Raw genomic sequence first — 16,808 nt, forward strand, 5'->3', positions numbered from 1 at the left:
CTCTGACAGCTGACATAAAGTGTTACTGTACTAAACCCAGCTCCCTGCATTCACTATATCTCGTCTCCCACAGTACACAGAACATGGAAATGCAATTATTTTAGTAAATTTAAATTGCTAAATACCTTTTCTTATCAGCAGTATATAGCAGTCTTGTGACTTCTATCAGCGCCTGGTTAAAGCTTGTGGGAGGAGTTTTCATTCTACTCTGATGGTCCTATGAGGCTGCAGGACCCCTGACCCTGGACAGTACTGATTGGTCCTGTGCTGATCACATACACCCTCCCCCAAAAAAACAAACAAAAAGAAAGCAACTTTGTAGCAATACACACCAAACTGAGCATGTGCGGAGTGCCTCCTAGGGCTTTGTGCTATCAGCAGATGGATTGGGGACAATAAAAAAAAGGGGAGGATCAAAGAAGACAGGATCAAACAGCCTTTTTACTAATGGAGAGAATTAACCCCTTGGGTTAGTACAGTGAGTATAACAAGCATACTTTACTGCATATACAGACTGATTTTACTGTTGTGGGTTTAGTAACACTTCAACTCGCTAAGGGACTGTAATGGCAGTGATCTCTAACAGTTTCTTGTAACATGTCCTCAGTCTCTGACAGTTGACTTGCAAAGGGAATGTAATGGCAGCAATCTCTAAAGCTGGATACACACTATACAATTTTCTGTAGACTTTTTCCTTTAGATTTACCAAAACCATATAATATGAGGTCAAACCTAAACACTTTCAATTTGTATGCAATCAGGCAGGCCCTTGCCCAGTTTTGGTAAATCTAAAGGAAATCAGATAACAAAAGTTGTATAGTTTGTATGGGGTCTAACAGTCTCTTGTAACGTGCACCCAGTCTCTGACAGTTGCCTAGACTTGCAAATGAACTGTAATGGCAGTGATCTATAACAGTTTCATGTACCATGTCCTCAGTCTCTGACAGTCTCCTGCACTGTGTGCCCAGTCTATTTCCAAGCTCTCTGATTTTTGGGATACTGCAGAGGGTCATACACTGACAGCCCACAGTTTACTCCAGGGGCCCCTTGCTGGCACCTCTTACCCGTTTATATCTCTATAATTTTTTCTCTAGTCGTCAGCAGTGCCTTTAGAAGGTCTGCCCGCCCAAGGCTTAGTTGCATAGATCCAGACATGTCTGCTTCCCGTCCTGTGTGTGTCTTCCTCCACTAATTGATTTATTTTATTTTAGAGTGGCTGTGCCTGGGCTTTGATTTAGTACGAGGGAACTGACGGAGATACGACAGTCACTAATTGGGGCCTGTTTTGCCTGGGAGGAAAAGTGTTGTGCTCAGCAAATGACTTCGGCACAGAACGGCATTCTTTTTAGCTGGCCGTAGCTCTCCTCGAAGGTCATTTGAAGACGGCTTCTGGAGTTTTGAAGCAACTTCCATCCTTCGAATGGGAAAAAGATGCATTATAATCACAGGGCGATTCCAGCCGGATCTGGCAGCTGTGCCTTTGCTTTGTGCTGAATTCAGGGAGCTAATTTACTATCTCTGTTTTGCCTTTTAACATTACTTCTGCTGCTCTACGCCGCGCGTTGACATTTCTCGGGTTGCGTTTATCGAGCTATGGGGCTAAACAGATTTATAGCTGTTAGGAATTTTTTTTGTGTGGTTTACTGTCAGGTACAAAGGGGCTTCTATCAGGGTCTAGTTTTATTAGGTTTCCTCTTTAATTTCCTACAAGCGTGAGGGGAAATTGAGTTCACCTGAGATGTGGGCCTTTTAATGTAAGCCTCAAAGTAGTATTAAGGCCTCAGCGTTTTTTAGCTTAGCACACGGAGCCAATAAAATAAACATCTAATCCTTACCGCAGCACTTGCAACTTACAACTTTCAATGTTGCTGCCTCCTACTCTCTAAGTGCTGCTTCCCTGAACTTCCAGTCTTCACAGGAAAGCGTTAAAGAGGAAGTAAATGTCCATCTTTGAATTTTACCTATAAGTAGTGTAAATGCAGTGTCGGCTGTCCCTGATTTGGTGCAATGTCCCTCTTTCCTCCTCATTTGTCCCTCATTTTGGTCATCTCTATATAGGTGTATATAAAATGCACTTTTTAGGTATCAAAAAGTGTTTTTCATCTGATTTCTAAACTGCTGCATTTGTAAATTCCAAAAGCCAATATAAAGGACTAGTAGTAGTAAAAAAAGCACTTGTGGGTTTAATCAATCTTGTTTTTTTTTTGTACAATTCTCCTTTAACGGGGCGTAGCAAGGTGTGTGTCCTATGCCTGCATACTTTTGCTCATAGGTGTCAATCATTCCCATCTCAAAAAGTTGGGAGGTATGCACCTAGGTGGTGGGTGGCAGTTAAGGGCTTCTGTGTCCTCTCCTCCATCACGGAGGCTTCTGCCGTGCGGCTCCTCCCCATCCCCTAGGCATCCAATAGGATCGTCTGTCCTTTCAGCCAATTGGGTGAAGGGTCTCAAGACCCGCTTCCTGATTGGCCGGGAGGAGGATCAGTGTTACAATAGCAAATATTCATTCTCTACGCCCTGGGACCACCCTATTTTGAAGCCTATTAGAGCCTCTGCTTCAAACCCCCCCCCCCATAAATCCATGTGTCCGGCTTCTCCTGCAAGAGGCCAGATGCATGGATATGGGGGGCGGCGCCTGTGTGCCCTTAATGGATGGGCCGCCCCTATGTAAATATCTCCTTAACTGTGTATTCACTCTGAAGGAATGGCCACCTATGTCGTTCCTTCAGGGCCCTGTGCCATGACCGTCAGCTCCCGCGCGCATGAGTGACGTCATCATGGCTCCGGACAGTCGCAGAGCCGGAGTCTGAGAAGACAGGTGAAGATGGAAGCTGTAAAAAGGAAAAAAGTGTGACCTGGCATGACCACAGTGACAGGCCTCCATCCCTGGCTATATAGAATAAAAACAAAAGGAGAAAGAATGGGACTTTAAATGAGGCTTATCACTGTAAAATAAATATATGGATTATATATATATATATATATAAAAATCTAAATATATGGATATATAGATATATATATATATCTATATATATATATATATAGATAGATAGATAGATATATATAGATCTATATATATCTATCTATCTATATATATATATAGATAGATATATATATCTATCTATATATATATATAAATAAATGTAAAATTATAAAACCTTTATTGTATTAAACGCAGTTCCAGGGTCTGGAAATGCATGATAAAGTTTTCAAAACATAGACACAAATATATACAGATAGGCTGACATAATAATATAAATATACCATGGACATATACATTGTATACAATAATAATGCATATGTAATGTTATACATATACACACACAATTAGATACATGCTGGATAAAAAGCCGAACTGTCTTGGCATCACATGAATAAAGAACTCTAAGCGTTTCATGAATCACGTTCACTCATCAGGAGTATAGATGCAATAATTCACTGTAAGTACAGAAAAAGTCAGATATGAAAAAACAATAAACCCTTCGTAAAAAAATCGAGGGAGGGGAACATTTCTGAAAATTCCAAGAAAGTTCCCTTGAAAATATGTGAGTACGCTTGAGAACTGAACCATGAGGACAGAGGGGATGGAAGAGGGGCCCCCCCAACATATGCCTGGGCCGGAGCTAAGGCAGGATAACCCAAACCAGGTCCAGGGGTCAGCCAAATGGTAGGTCAGGTCCTCACAATACAATCCCTGAGAGGGTAGGTGATCTTGAACAATCCGCATTAATCTGGGCAATAATGATTGTATGGTAAATGGTGTATGAAAATGATGAAAAAAAATAGAAAAAAAGTTGAAAAATTGTATAAAAATATTATGATATATGAAAAAATAATTAATAAAATGTGAATGTAAAAGATTGATGGGGAAAAAATGAAAATAACTAAAAAACCCTAAACAGGAAATAGGGAAAAAAGATGTGAATAGAGTCACAGGAAATCCCTGCCTACCTTGTATGGATGTGAATAGTGTGAAACCAGTGATGCCGTGTCTCTCTCATGGTGAAGGATTGAAGAGTGATTCCCCGATCAAGCCACAGCTGATATACCCGAAACCCAGGGCAGGTCCCCGCCAGCATCATACTATATGCTGTGAGGGCTGGAAAGGCAAAGATACGGATTCGATTCCTGAGTCTCCAGATGGAGATGGAAGCCGTTTCCAGCGATGACACTGCATCGCTGGAAGGCTTTGTTTTCAGTTAAGTTTCACATAATGTGCTAGTATGCGATGCATACTAGCACATTATCCCTTTGCCTTGCAGGTAAGAAAAAAAAAAAAAGAGGGAGGAGCGGTGGAGTGCCTTGTCATCCATACGCTAAGGGGCTGTGTGTTTCTGTACATACAACAGAGAATTGTACAAAAAATACAGTTTTAAAAGCATTCATACGACAATCTGATCGTTAGTACACAGCTTTTGTCCAAAATTTTCTGAAGGGACAAACACAAAAAAATTTCCTGTATGATACCAGATCGTACGATTTTTTTTTTTTAATCAGTACAGTTTTCATCCAAAAATGCAATGCAAATGCATTACAACACATGACATCACTTCTGAATGTTTATTTTTATTCTATTATACAAGAGTTTTGTACTTTAGAAACCTCTTTATTTTCGATCTGGAGACGAGCATGCAAAAAAAACTTCCTTATTTTAGTCTGGTCGTACGTCATCACGTACAAATCCGTCAGACTTTGGTTGATCGTGTGTAGGCAAGTCCGTTCATTCAAAAGTCCGTCGGAAAGACTTTCAGACCAATCCGGTCTGAGAGTCTTTCCGACGGACTTTCGAACGAGAGTGCAGCCACTGTGCCCATCAATTGCAGCCACTGTGCCCATCAAATGCATCCAATGTGCCATCAAATGCAGCCACTGTGCCCATCATGTGCAGTCACTGTTCCCATCAAATGCAGCAACTGCGCCCATCAATTGTAGCCACTGTGCCATCAATTGCAGCCACTGTGCCCATCATATGCAGCCACTGTGCCCATCATATGCAGCCACTGTGCCATCAAATGCAGCCACTGTGCCCATAAATTGCAGCCACTGTGCCCATCAAATGCAGCCACTGTGCCATCAAATGCAGCCACTGTGCCCATCAATTGCAGCCACTGTGCCCATCAAATGCAGCCACTGTGCCATCAAATGCAGCCACTGTGCCCATCATATGCAGCCACTGTGCCCATCAAATGCTGCCACTGTGCCATCAAATGCAGCCATTGTGCCCATCAATTGCAGCCACTCTGCCCATCATTTGCAGCCACTGTGCCCATCAAATGCAGCCACTGTGCCCATCAAATGCAGCCACTGTGCCATCAATTGCAGCCACTGTGCCCATAAAATGCAGCCACTCTGCCCATTAAATGCAGCCACTGTGCCATCAAATGCAGCCACTGTGCCCACCAAATGCAGCCACTGTGCCATCAATTGCAGCTACTGTGCTATTAAATGCAGCCACTGTGACATCAATTGCAGCCTCACTGTACCTATTATGAGGTATTCACTTCCCACCATCATCCCTGTGCTGAGTTTCCGGCCAGGCATGTATACCTGCTGTGCTCATGATAACTGTCCCCACTCCCCACTAATGCAGCGCATTAGCAATAACCCACTGACCTTGTCCAGCAGCAGCATATTTGATGTAAGAGCTGACTTGTATATAGATTAGAGTAGAACAATACACTGCTGACTGAGTCTCATACTTACCTTACAGGCAGCTCCGCTCAGGCCGTGTGTTCCACGGAGCTGCCGACATCACTTCTGGTTCACCACTAGCATACGGAAACCAGAAGTAACCATTTAACAAGAAGAAAAAAGCACCTGCCCGTAGTAACACTACGGGCGGAAGTTGTCCGGTGCTTTGGAATGCGCCAGAAAGCAGACCAAAACCCAGCAAGTGAAGCGCCTCATCTGCAATCTCTTGATTGCATTGACGTGGCGCGTCCCATAGTGCACTGTGTCCGGCATCCGAACACAGTGCACTTAATCACTTGCCTACCAGGCACTTACACCCCCTTCCTGCCCAGGCCATTTTTCAGCTTTCAGCGCTGTCGTAGTTTGAATGACAATTGCACAATTGTCGTGCTACACAGTACCCAAACAAATTTTTTATCATTTTCTTCACACAAATAGAGCTTTCTTTTGGTGGTATTTAATCACTGCTGGGTTTTATTTTTTACAACCAAAAATTTTGAAAAACTAACTAAGTAACTAAGTAATTTTTTGCCTTCACTGATGTGCGCTGATGAGACGGCACTGATGGGCACTGATAGGCTGAACTGGTGTGCATGGAGGAGGTGGCACTTATAGGTACTGATTAGGTGGCACTGATGAGGAGGCACTAATATGCCGCACTTATGGGCACTGATAGGTGGCACTGATGAGCTCTGTTAGACGGCACTGATATACGGCACTGGTGGGCACTGATAGGCGGCATGGATAGGCGGTACCGATGGGCATTAATGGGTGGCACTGATGGGCATTACTGATGGGCATTGATTGACAGCAGTGATGGGCAGCACTGATAGGCGGCACTGATTGCCAGTACTGATTGGCATTGCTAATGGGCACTGATTGGTGGCACTTGTGGGCAGTGGTGGGCACTGTTTGCTGCCACTGGTGGGCACTGATAGCTGGGATTGGTGGGCACTGATTTGTAACACTATATTGTAATCAGGGCAATGATGATCAGTGCCCTGATTACATTCCTAGATGCCTCCCTGCATGGAGATGCCACTGATCGGCTGTCCTCGCCACACACTCTGTCAGTGTGAGGCAAGGAGAGCCGATTACCGGCACTTCCTTCTTTACATGTGACCGGCTGTGATTGGACACAGCCGATCACATGGTTAAAGAGCTGCGGACGTGGCTCTTTACAGAGATCGGGATTGCGCCGTGTCCTAGCAACACGCGCGAGGGTGTCCGTTCCGGGGCACCGTCATAGAACGTGAGCCGAACCGCCCCGCCGTCAGGAAGCAGTTAAAGAACTTTTTTTTATTATTATTTATTTTTTATTTTTTTGAGGCAGCAGGAGGAGCTTCTAGTCCTCTGCTGCTGGTCACATGTTCAAAGTAAAAAATAAAAAAAGCCTTTGAAATACAGAGTAAAAATAAATAAATAATATCAATAAACTATTTTAACCACTTGCCGACCGCCTTCTGCATATATACTGCGGCAAGGCGGCTCTGCTGCGCAAACTGACGTATCTATACGTTGTTCCGTGCATGTGGTATTGTGGGCGTGCGTGCCCGCCGCCGCCGTGCTTTGGGAGTGCTCCCGCGGGTCCGGCGGGCTTGATGTCTGCCGGCCACCCGCGATCGCGGTACAGAGAGGCAGATTGGAGATCTGCCTATGTTAACATTCTGACAGGGACAAGTCAGAGATCTGCTGTTCCTAATAATCAGGAACAGCGATCTCTGTCTGTGTTGTACCAGCAAGCCCATCCCCCACACAGTTAGAACAACTCCCAGGGAACACAGTTAACCTCTTGATCTCTCCCTAGGGTTAACCCCTTTCCTGCCAGTGTAATTTATTCAGTGCATTTTTTTTTAGCACTGATCACTGTATTGGTGTCACTGATTCCCAAAAAGTGTCACTTATGCAACATACACACGGTCGGACTTTTGACAGACTTCCACCGGACTTTTTTTTTTACGGACTTGCCTACACACGACTTGACTACAGACGGCCTTGCCTACACATGACCGGACTTTCCGGCGGACCCATTTCCCAATGGAGTTACAGCGGACTTTCCAAATGAACAGATTTGCCCACACACGAACAAGTCCGTTCATTTTGACTGTGACTCGGGTACGACGGGACTAGAAAAGGAAGTCAATCTCGCTTTTATCGGCGAGATTGACACCTTGCGAGGCCCTTAGGTCTGGTATGGATTTTAAGGGGAACCACCTACACCGAAAAAACGGCGTGGGGTCCCCTCATAATCCATATCAGACCCCTATCCGAGCATGCAGCCCGGCCGGTCAGGGAAGGGGGTGGGGACGAGTGAGCGCCCCCCCTCCTGAACCGTACCAGGCGGCATGCCCTCAACATGGGGGAGTGGGGGGGTGATGTCACAGTCCTTGGGCATGCTGGGACTGTGACATCATAAGGGGGCGTGGTCAACATCACCCAGTGGCCACGCCCCCTTATGAGGTCACAGTCCCAGCATGCCCAGGGACTGTGACATTATAAGTGGGCAGGGTCACTGCCTATTATATAAGTCATTGCGGAGCGCTCCACACAGCATTACAGCGGGAGAGAGCGTTGTGTCAACATCGGAAGAAGAGAAGAGGGGAGAAGACGACGAAGAAGACCGGGCCACCACTAGCAAAAAAATGGCAAAAGAGCAGAAGATAGCGGAGGAGCCCGGCAGAAGAAACGGAGAGCGGGAGAAGAGGCCGAACACTGGGAGAAGAACCGGACATTGGGAGAAGAGGCCTGAGAGACCCCTGAAGTCGGAAGAAGACCCCCGGAGCTGTCTAATAAATTACTTTAAAAACCTGTCTAGTGTGTTTTTTTTATTGACACTTTTTCCCTAGGTGAATGGGTAGGGGTACGATGTACCTCATACTCATTCACATAGGGTGGGGGGCTGGGATCTGGGGGCCCCCTTATTAAAGGGGGCTCCCAGATTCCGATAAGCCCCCCGCCCGTAGACCCCGACAACCAACGGCCAGGGTTGTCAGGAAGAGGCCCTTGTCCTCATCAACATGGGGACAAGGTGCTTTGGGGTGGAAGGGGCCCGCAGGGTGCCCCCCTCCCCCAAAGCACCCACCCCCCATGTTGAGGGCATGTGGCCTGGTACGGTTCAGGGGGGGGCGCTCGCTCATCCCCACCCCCTTTCCTGACCGGCCGGGCTGCGTGCTCGGATAGGGGTCTGGTATAGATTTTGGGGGGACCCCAAGCCGTTTTTTCGGACCTAAGGGACATCGTCGCCTCGCGCGTGCCACAATAGGAAAATTTGTTTTTCCTATTGCAGCGAGCGCAAGATGCAGTACCCTGCCCTTGAGTCGTATCTGATCCGTCGGACTAGCATACAGATGAACAAGCTTTCCGTTAGGAGCTGAGTCCGGTGGAGTTACGACGTAAAGATTTGAAGCAGGCTTCAAATCTAGAGTCCGTCGGATTTCCGACTGAAACGGTCCGTCGGAAGCCCGATGCAGACCACACACGGTCGGATTGTCCGCTGGATTCGGTCTGTCGGACCAGTCCGGTCAAAAAGTCCGCCTGTGTGTACACAGCATTAGGGTCAGATTTGAATAAAAATGAATAAAAGTCCATAAACCTATCCCCTATTTTGTAGACGCTATAACTTTTGCGCAAACCAATCAATATACGCTTATTGTGATTTTTTTCTACCAAAAATATGTAGACGAATACATATTGGCCTGAACTGATGAAGAAATTGTTTTTATATATATATATTTTTTTTAAGATATGTATTATAGCAGAAAGTAGAAAATATATTTTTTTTCTAAATTGTCACTCTTTTTTTGTTTATAGCACAAAAAATAAAAACCGCAGAGGTGATCAAATACCACAAAAAGAAAGCTCTATTTGTGGGAAAAAAGGACATAAATTTTGTTTGAGTACAGCTTTGCACGACCACGCAATTGTCAGTTAAAGTGACGTGAGGCCGTATCGCAAAAAATGGCCTGGTCATTAAGAGGGTAAATCCTTCCGGGGCTGAAGTAGTTAAATTGCCATACAAATATATAGGGGGAGGTGAAGCCTCCATTAATCTACATGTAATCTGCCACCCCTTTGTGTTTAGCTGGTTAGTGGTCATGAAGGGGGAGGGAGGGAGTGGACTGTCATTTACCACTGTGTATACGCCCACATGTGTGACTCTATAGTCACATGGGCTGCTCAGATGTGATAAGGAGGAAACTCAGCATAGAAACTCACCGAAAACTGAGCATGTGTAGAGTTGTCACCACAGCTGCAAAATCCTTAGCTGAATTGGGGACATGGACAGAAGGGGGAGATAGAGAGCAGCGGGATGAACAGTATGTAATTCAGCATGTATTGATAGTTTTATTTATGTGGGTTTAGTGACACTTTAAACCAGGGCTGTCTTTAATATTGATTGGACCCTGGGCAAAACTTTTCTTGCCCCCCCCCCCAATGCAGTTTAGCTCTCCACCTGCTCTGGGACATACAATAAATAGCAGCTGGACTCAAAATCAGTTTACTGAATCAGATCAGGCAGTGATTGCGATTTGTTGCCAGAGGTTACAGTGTATCATTACCGCTCACTGACTGGTTGCTAGAGGTTACAACACACACTACGGCTCACTGATTCGTTGCTAGAGGTTACAGCACATAATTTCTGCTTGTTGATTGGCTGCTAGAGATTACTGTGGATATGACCTCAGGGGGGCATGATATACATATCACGCTATTTACATATGAATGCCAGTAATTTACATGTAAACACAGGGTCTGCAGGTAAGTCATCTGTACACAACAATAGGGCAGAGCTGGGCAGCATTACTAGCAGCACTTCACATTGAGATATTGGGACACAGCATGGGACTAAAACCTCAAGGGACGGGGGAATTTAAACCAGGATAGTTGGCAAGTATGAGGCAGCTGCTTTGGGCCCCATGACAATGACAGGGCCCTGGGCAGCTGCCCCTTTTGCCCTGCCTTAAAAACGGCCCTGCTTTAAACTAATAATTGGTAAAGTGGGTGATAATAGATTTTTTTCCCTCCATTTTCACTTGGTGATCTTGCCAGAAACACACTGATTCTTTCCTAAGCTGACAACACTCTTTCACTGTACTGTATCTATTTAGTGTGTTGCCATCCTAGGAAAGGACTACAGAACACCTCCCCTTCTCCTCATCCCCAAACCATAGCAGAGAGGTATTCTGTACCTACCCAGTTGGACTGGGCAGAGTTTATAGCACTACTAGAGATTTCAATGCAGCAGAGGCAGCGTGCACAGGATGTTATCAACATGCAAGATTTCTGGCAAGGATTATTGTCTTATTGAATAGATATAATAAAACACTCCCAATGGTATATGTACTGTATATCCCTGTTGTTTCTGCTGTTTTTGTAAACAATTTGTTTTCCCTTTTGATTGTTTTAGGACTTGAACCATACAGAAAATATTTTTTCTTCCTTGTCACCTGTACCTCATTTGGATGCAGTAACAGCGAGGTGTCTGCAGGTCAGACGTCACAAGCCGCTCCTCAAGGTACATGTTATGATTATTATTATTATTGATATTAGCAATATGTGCAATGTGTGTTGTAGTACCTCCTGTGCCCAATCATTTCCTATGGATCCTTAAAGCGTTTGTTACCCCCACATTTCACATTCCTGATATGTGTCTGCTATACCATGTAATTGTATGAGAAAGTATCCTGTTTTTTTTGTATTGCTTCCTTTGTGTGAAAATATGGTGTTCTTGCCAGTCCCTCTGCTTTAAAAACTGGCCACGCTAAGCATGAGAGCACATTGTGGTCAGTTCTCTGGGTATGCTGGGAACTCAGCCAGCTCTCCTCCAATGATCAGACTTGTTATGTTGTCAAACCCCCACCCCGCTGCACATCCACTGGGAAACTTAGTGCACTGCTGTTCCTCCTCCTCCCAGCTCTTATGCAGCTCAGAACAGAGGGAATGTGATCACTATAAAAAAGGGTTTAAAAAAGGTATTTTTTTTTAATCTATACAAAAGTGTTTTGCCTTTCATATTTATTGTAAAGTGAATGGGTTGTTTTACAAGGTGATCATTTACAATTACTTTAAAGTGGATGTAAACCTGAATTTTTTTTTTGATATCATAATGTAGAGTATAAGATTTCCTATCATTTGAGCCCAGTCTTGCCACAAAGAGTTAATCCAGCTCTGAGCAATCCTCTTTTATTGTTCAGTGAGAAAAATCTTGACAAACAGAGAAAAACTTTGTCAAATCCTCCCCCTTGCTGTGAGTGACAGGTGATTTACATATCTCGTGCACTAGCCTAAGACATGCATTATTTTTTAATTCCCTCCCCCACTCCTTTCTTCAGCAGCTCTGCAAGGATTGGCTGTTCCACACCTCAGTATGATTTGGCATGCTGAAGTCATGTGGTTACTTTCCTGTCTTTTCACTGGATGTTAGAGATCATAGCAGAAGTTCAGTGTAAGAAATACACAGGAGAAAATACATACTGACAAGGGGAGTGTAGAGGTGGGCGGGGAGTCTACTGACATCACGACTCCACCCACCGAGCTCCAGACAACAGACCCGCCCACAGAATCTGCAGTTTTTCGGGTCTCATAACAGACAGAGGGGAGACATTTGACAGGTAAAGATACATGCAGGAGGCATGTATATCCTTATAGATAACCCCTATGGCAGTAGTTTAGAAAGAATGACATTGGGGTTACATCCACTTTAAGGCATGTCCATGTACCAAACAATATTCAGGATCCTTTTTTCCTAAAGAACCTGAACACAGAATGTGCTTTCTAAACTGAGGATCAGATACATTTTTATAGTATTGGGTGCCATTAGAGATGAATAGAGGCACATGCACAACATTTGTGTCTAATGCACATTATATTTTGTATGCATATGTGTGAAGACGGTCTCAACACCACTTAAATAAAAAAACAAGAAAAACAGAAAAAAAGCTGATTTCCCTTCAGTGCCCACCTTCTCTCCGGTGCTTAGACGATATTGTTGGCATCTCCTGCCCAAATTCTGAAGCGGGTTAGTGATCAGCTATGTAGCGAATAGTGCATAAGTCTTGGAACATGCACGTTCAAAAGCAAGCCAGCAATGAAGCCATCAAAATCTCCATACCCCCCCCCCCCAAGTAAACCTATGTTTATACCTTTTTTTCCCCCACCAATTAAAACATATCTTTATAATGATCCCTTCACAGCCAGTATCACACTCCCCTGCAATGTGGGTGGATATTTCTATCATGTCCGATGGCACTGGTTCTGCACTAATTGCTGGAATGATGATGATGATTCTGATGATGTTAAGAGGGGCAAGTTATCGTTTAGAGTGGGGGTCTCCAACCTTTCTAAACAAAGGTCCAGTTTACCGTCCTTCAGATTTTAGGAGGCCCAGACTGTGGCCAGTTGGGGTAGAAAATGTTTTGGGTTAGGTGGTCAGTGGATGTTAAAAAAAAATGACATAGCACCCCGTGGTCAGTAGCAGGAGGAATAGTACAACATTATTGGTATTAGTGGAAGGAATAATATCCCATGTTTGTTGGCAGTGGATGTAATAGTGCCCCATCTCTGGAGTCAGTGAACATAATAGTGTCCCATTGTTGGTGTCTGCGGGAAGAACAATGCCCCATCATTGGTGTAAATGGAAGGAATAGTGTCAGTGGAAGGAATCGTGACCCATTTGTTGGTGACAGTGGAATTAATAGTGCCCCATTGTTGGTGTCAGTAGAAGGAATAGTGCCCCATTTGTTGATGACAGTGGAAGGAATAGTGCCCCATCATCGGTATCAGTGGGAGGAATAGTACCCCATTATAGGTGTCAGTAGAAGAAATAATGCCTTGTATAAATCAAAGGAACAGTGTTCCAAGGGCGAGATAAAGGCAAACAAAGGGCCACAACCAATCTGTGAGCCGCAGTTTGGAGACCACTGCTTAAGAGCATGCCCTCACCCCCAGAGGGCAGCCCACCTGGTTCATTACTTGCCTACATCTCTGTTTCCATGATGTTCATTGTGCAGCCCTGCCTGGAGCTGCACAGCCTTTCTTCCAAAAGTGTGTCTGTAGGGTCCTCTATGTTTGATGTGATGCATGTGATCCACAGCCCTATTCATTCCTATGGGGAGCTGTACTCTGTGCTTGTACGGCTTCACATAGAAAAGAATGGGGCAGCTGCAGGACAAAGAGGAGCCAGCGGGGCAGAGGTAAGTATCAGAGCAGGTGCACTGCCTTAAGGTTAAGTTTACACCTTTGGGGTGCGGTAATACGAATGGAATTGTGTTAGGGCAGCAAATTGTGCAGGCTTTGCCAAGAACTCAATGACAGCACATTGCTTCTGATTGGAATCCATTATTTACCTGCAATGAAGAACAAGAAGAATTACTATAAACCAGTGGTCTCCAAACTGCGGCTGGGGGGCCGGATGCAGCCCTTTGCTTGCCTTTATCTGCCCTTGGGGCATTATTCCTCCTACTCACACCAACAATGAGGACATAGTTCTGGCCACTAACACCAACAATGGGGTACTATTACTCCCACTGATAGTAATGATGGGGTACTATTCCTCCCACTGATACCAATGATGGGGTACTATTCCTTCCACTGATACCACTGATGGGGCACTATTCCTCCCACTGATACCAATGATGGGGTACTATTCCTTCCACTGATACCAATGATTGGGCACTATTCCTCCCACTGACACCAGTGGGGCATTATTCCTCCCACTAAAGATGTGGCATTGTTTACTCCAACTAGCCAGAGTCCGTCCCCCCCTCTGAAGTCTGAAGAACAACTGTCCCCTTGTTTTGAAAGTTTGGAGACCCCTGTTTTAGAGGAAAAGTTACTCTACCGACATCTGAAATTTAAATGATATATATGTAAGCTAATAAAAAAGTTATGACCACTTTTGCATTACTTTTAGTACAGCCCTCATATATAAAATCATGGTAAATAAAATGATAGCTATTCTTTTCACTGCAATGTGCAACATGCTTGGTAGTGCAGCACAAAAGCATTAACCAAGCCCAAAGGACAACCTTTAGGTACATCTGTCCTTTGAAGTAATGAGTCTGGAAATACTATATAAAATCACAGTAAATTAAATAATAGTTCTTCTTTTCATGATCTAATAATACAATAATAGATGCAACAAAAATAATATTTAAAAAAATGCAACAAATCTTCACATCTAGAAGTGACCCATAAATATCTCCACAGTTCTGATAGCAGCTGTGTTTTTCCTTCTCTAGGAGTGTGGTTGAATCCCTACCACATCACAATCAATTCATCAGCCCTGGAACTATATTGGAGGGAACCGGAGAGGCCCAATGGGATGGTTTCTCAGTATAGACTAATACGGGATGGTACAGTCATTTCCACAAGAAGTGGGGAATATCTGAATTTCACCGATTCTGGCCTGAAGCCCAACAGCAGGTAATGTTTAACACTGATCTATATTAAGCTCTCAGCCATGATTAACAGAGATATTGTATCTGGGCTCGGCACAAACAAGACTTTTACTTCCTCTTTTAAAAAGGGAAAAATCATTATTACTTAATCATTCAGAGGCATTGACAGAAACTCCTGCAGGACTTTTGTCATTGCACATATTGAAGAGACTTGTATCGACTGCAGGCTGCTTTTACTGCTATTCTAACATAAAACTAGATCACCCATAAAAAAGAATAAAAGTTCTTTTTTTCTCCTCTGCATTTTCCTCCTGATTGGTCATTGGTTTTCCATAGGTTTTGTTACTTTTTAAAGGAAGAACTGTGGCCCATACAAACCAGGCTTTTGAGTTTGCAGTGACAAGGAAGTTTAGCCGTTATAACAGACAAAAAGAAAACGTAATAGCCTATTAAAAGGTAGAATTGAAAAGTAATGGTTGCTGCAATACTCACCTTTAACCTGAAGGTGTGCCCTGCAACACTTCTTTCCTGACAGACTCCATGGCGGCCTACGTGTGGGTTAACCCCGCCTCCTCTTCAATGCTAAAGGACCCCACTCCCATAAATTTGAGCTTACCGCTAGAGACTGCATTCCTTTTTTGTCCTCCTCATTTGGACCTACAAACAGTGCACTTACGTTTATGGATGTCAGGCTTCTGTGTCCGGTGGTGGGGGCGGCCTCTCTATGCTCAGGCGGGGATCGGTTGGCAGGTCTGAAGATTTTGTTTTCCATGGCAGCTAGTTTGTGTTTGTACATTTGTCTTGTGTGCCTTCCCTCCCTTCCCCCTCTGTCCTCTATGGCGCCTGGAACGCAGGTGCGTTGCAGGACACGGCTGCTTCTTCCGGGTCGCAGCCCCAGCGTGCTTCTGCACATGCGCGATCCTCGGACGAAATGAGGCTTGGTTTCGCGAATGCTGGTTTCTCGGCGGTCACGCAGGCATGCTAGACATGGCGGTGACATTATTACGGTGGGGATATTTAAATTCCTGTGAGCCCCTGTCTCACTGGGGATCACTGTGGGCAGCTTACAACAGCTCCTCCATGCTCCAGGGTTCCCAGGCTAAGGTAAGCCAGCCTGGGGATTTATGGTGCAGCGTGAGGAGGGGGGGGGGGCGGACATGACTCTTAAAGGGCAAGCTACATGTTATTTGCTCTCCTTCTCCCAGTAAGTTTGTGTGTTCCTACAAGTTGCAGGATCGTCACCTATTGTCCGCCAGGGTGCCATGGACAAGTCACTGCCTCCGTGCGGCCAACTCTCACGCTCTAGGTACGTGGAGTGTGTGAGCGGAGGGGGCCAGGTTCACGGTGGATGGTTGTATCCCCTAACGTGATGTTTTCTGCCCTTCTCCTTTTTAGCCCTTCCATGTTGGATCACCATTTTATTGTCCAAGACAACAGGGACCTTGCCAGGCCGCAACGTCAACCTTCCTCATCTAGGTCCAGACGTTCCTCCTCCAGACACCACACCCACTGCCATGATAGCCGCTCTGATTGCAGATCCTGCTGGGGATGTGGAACATGAGTCCCAGAGGGCAAGTCACTTTGTGATCCGTGTTATGCCTGAGCGGTTGGCGAGAAAGAGACGGAGAACAAACAGATGGAGTCTCTTGTTAAACGTGTGGTGCAGCAATCCCTAAAGGAATGGGGTACAACCTGCACGCAGAGCCAGTCCACCACTTTA

At 44.9% G+C, this 16,808-nt stretch overlaps 1 protein-coding gene across 1 annotated transcript in view; it reads left to right on the forward strand.

Moving 5' to 3' along the window:
• Window positions 1–16,808, forward strand: part of USH2A (usherin) — a 1,400,924-nt gene that overhangs the window by 1,115,639 nt on the left and 268,477 nt on the right. The window contains exons 57-58 of the mRNA XM_073628975.1: window positions 11,098–11,205; window positions 14,930–15,113. Coding sequence (XP_073485076.1) covers window positions 11,098–11,205; window positions 14,930–15,113 — 292 coding nt within the window. The remainder of the gene's footprint in view (window positions 1–11,097; window positions 11,206–14,929; window positions 15,114–16,808) is intronic.

This window comes from Aquarana catesbeiana, linkage group LG04, assembly GCF_042186555.1.
Source record: "Aquarana catesbeiana isolate 2022-GZ linkage group LG04, ASM4218655v1, whole genome shotgun sequence".
Classification (NCBI taxonomy): Eukaryota; Metazoa; Chordata; class Amphibia; order Anura; family Ranidae; genus Aquarana; species Aquarana catesbeiana.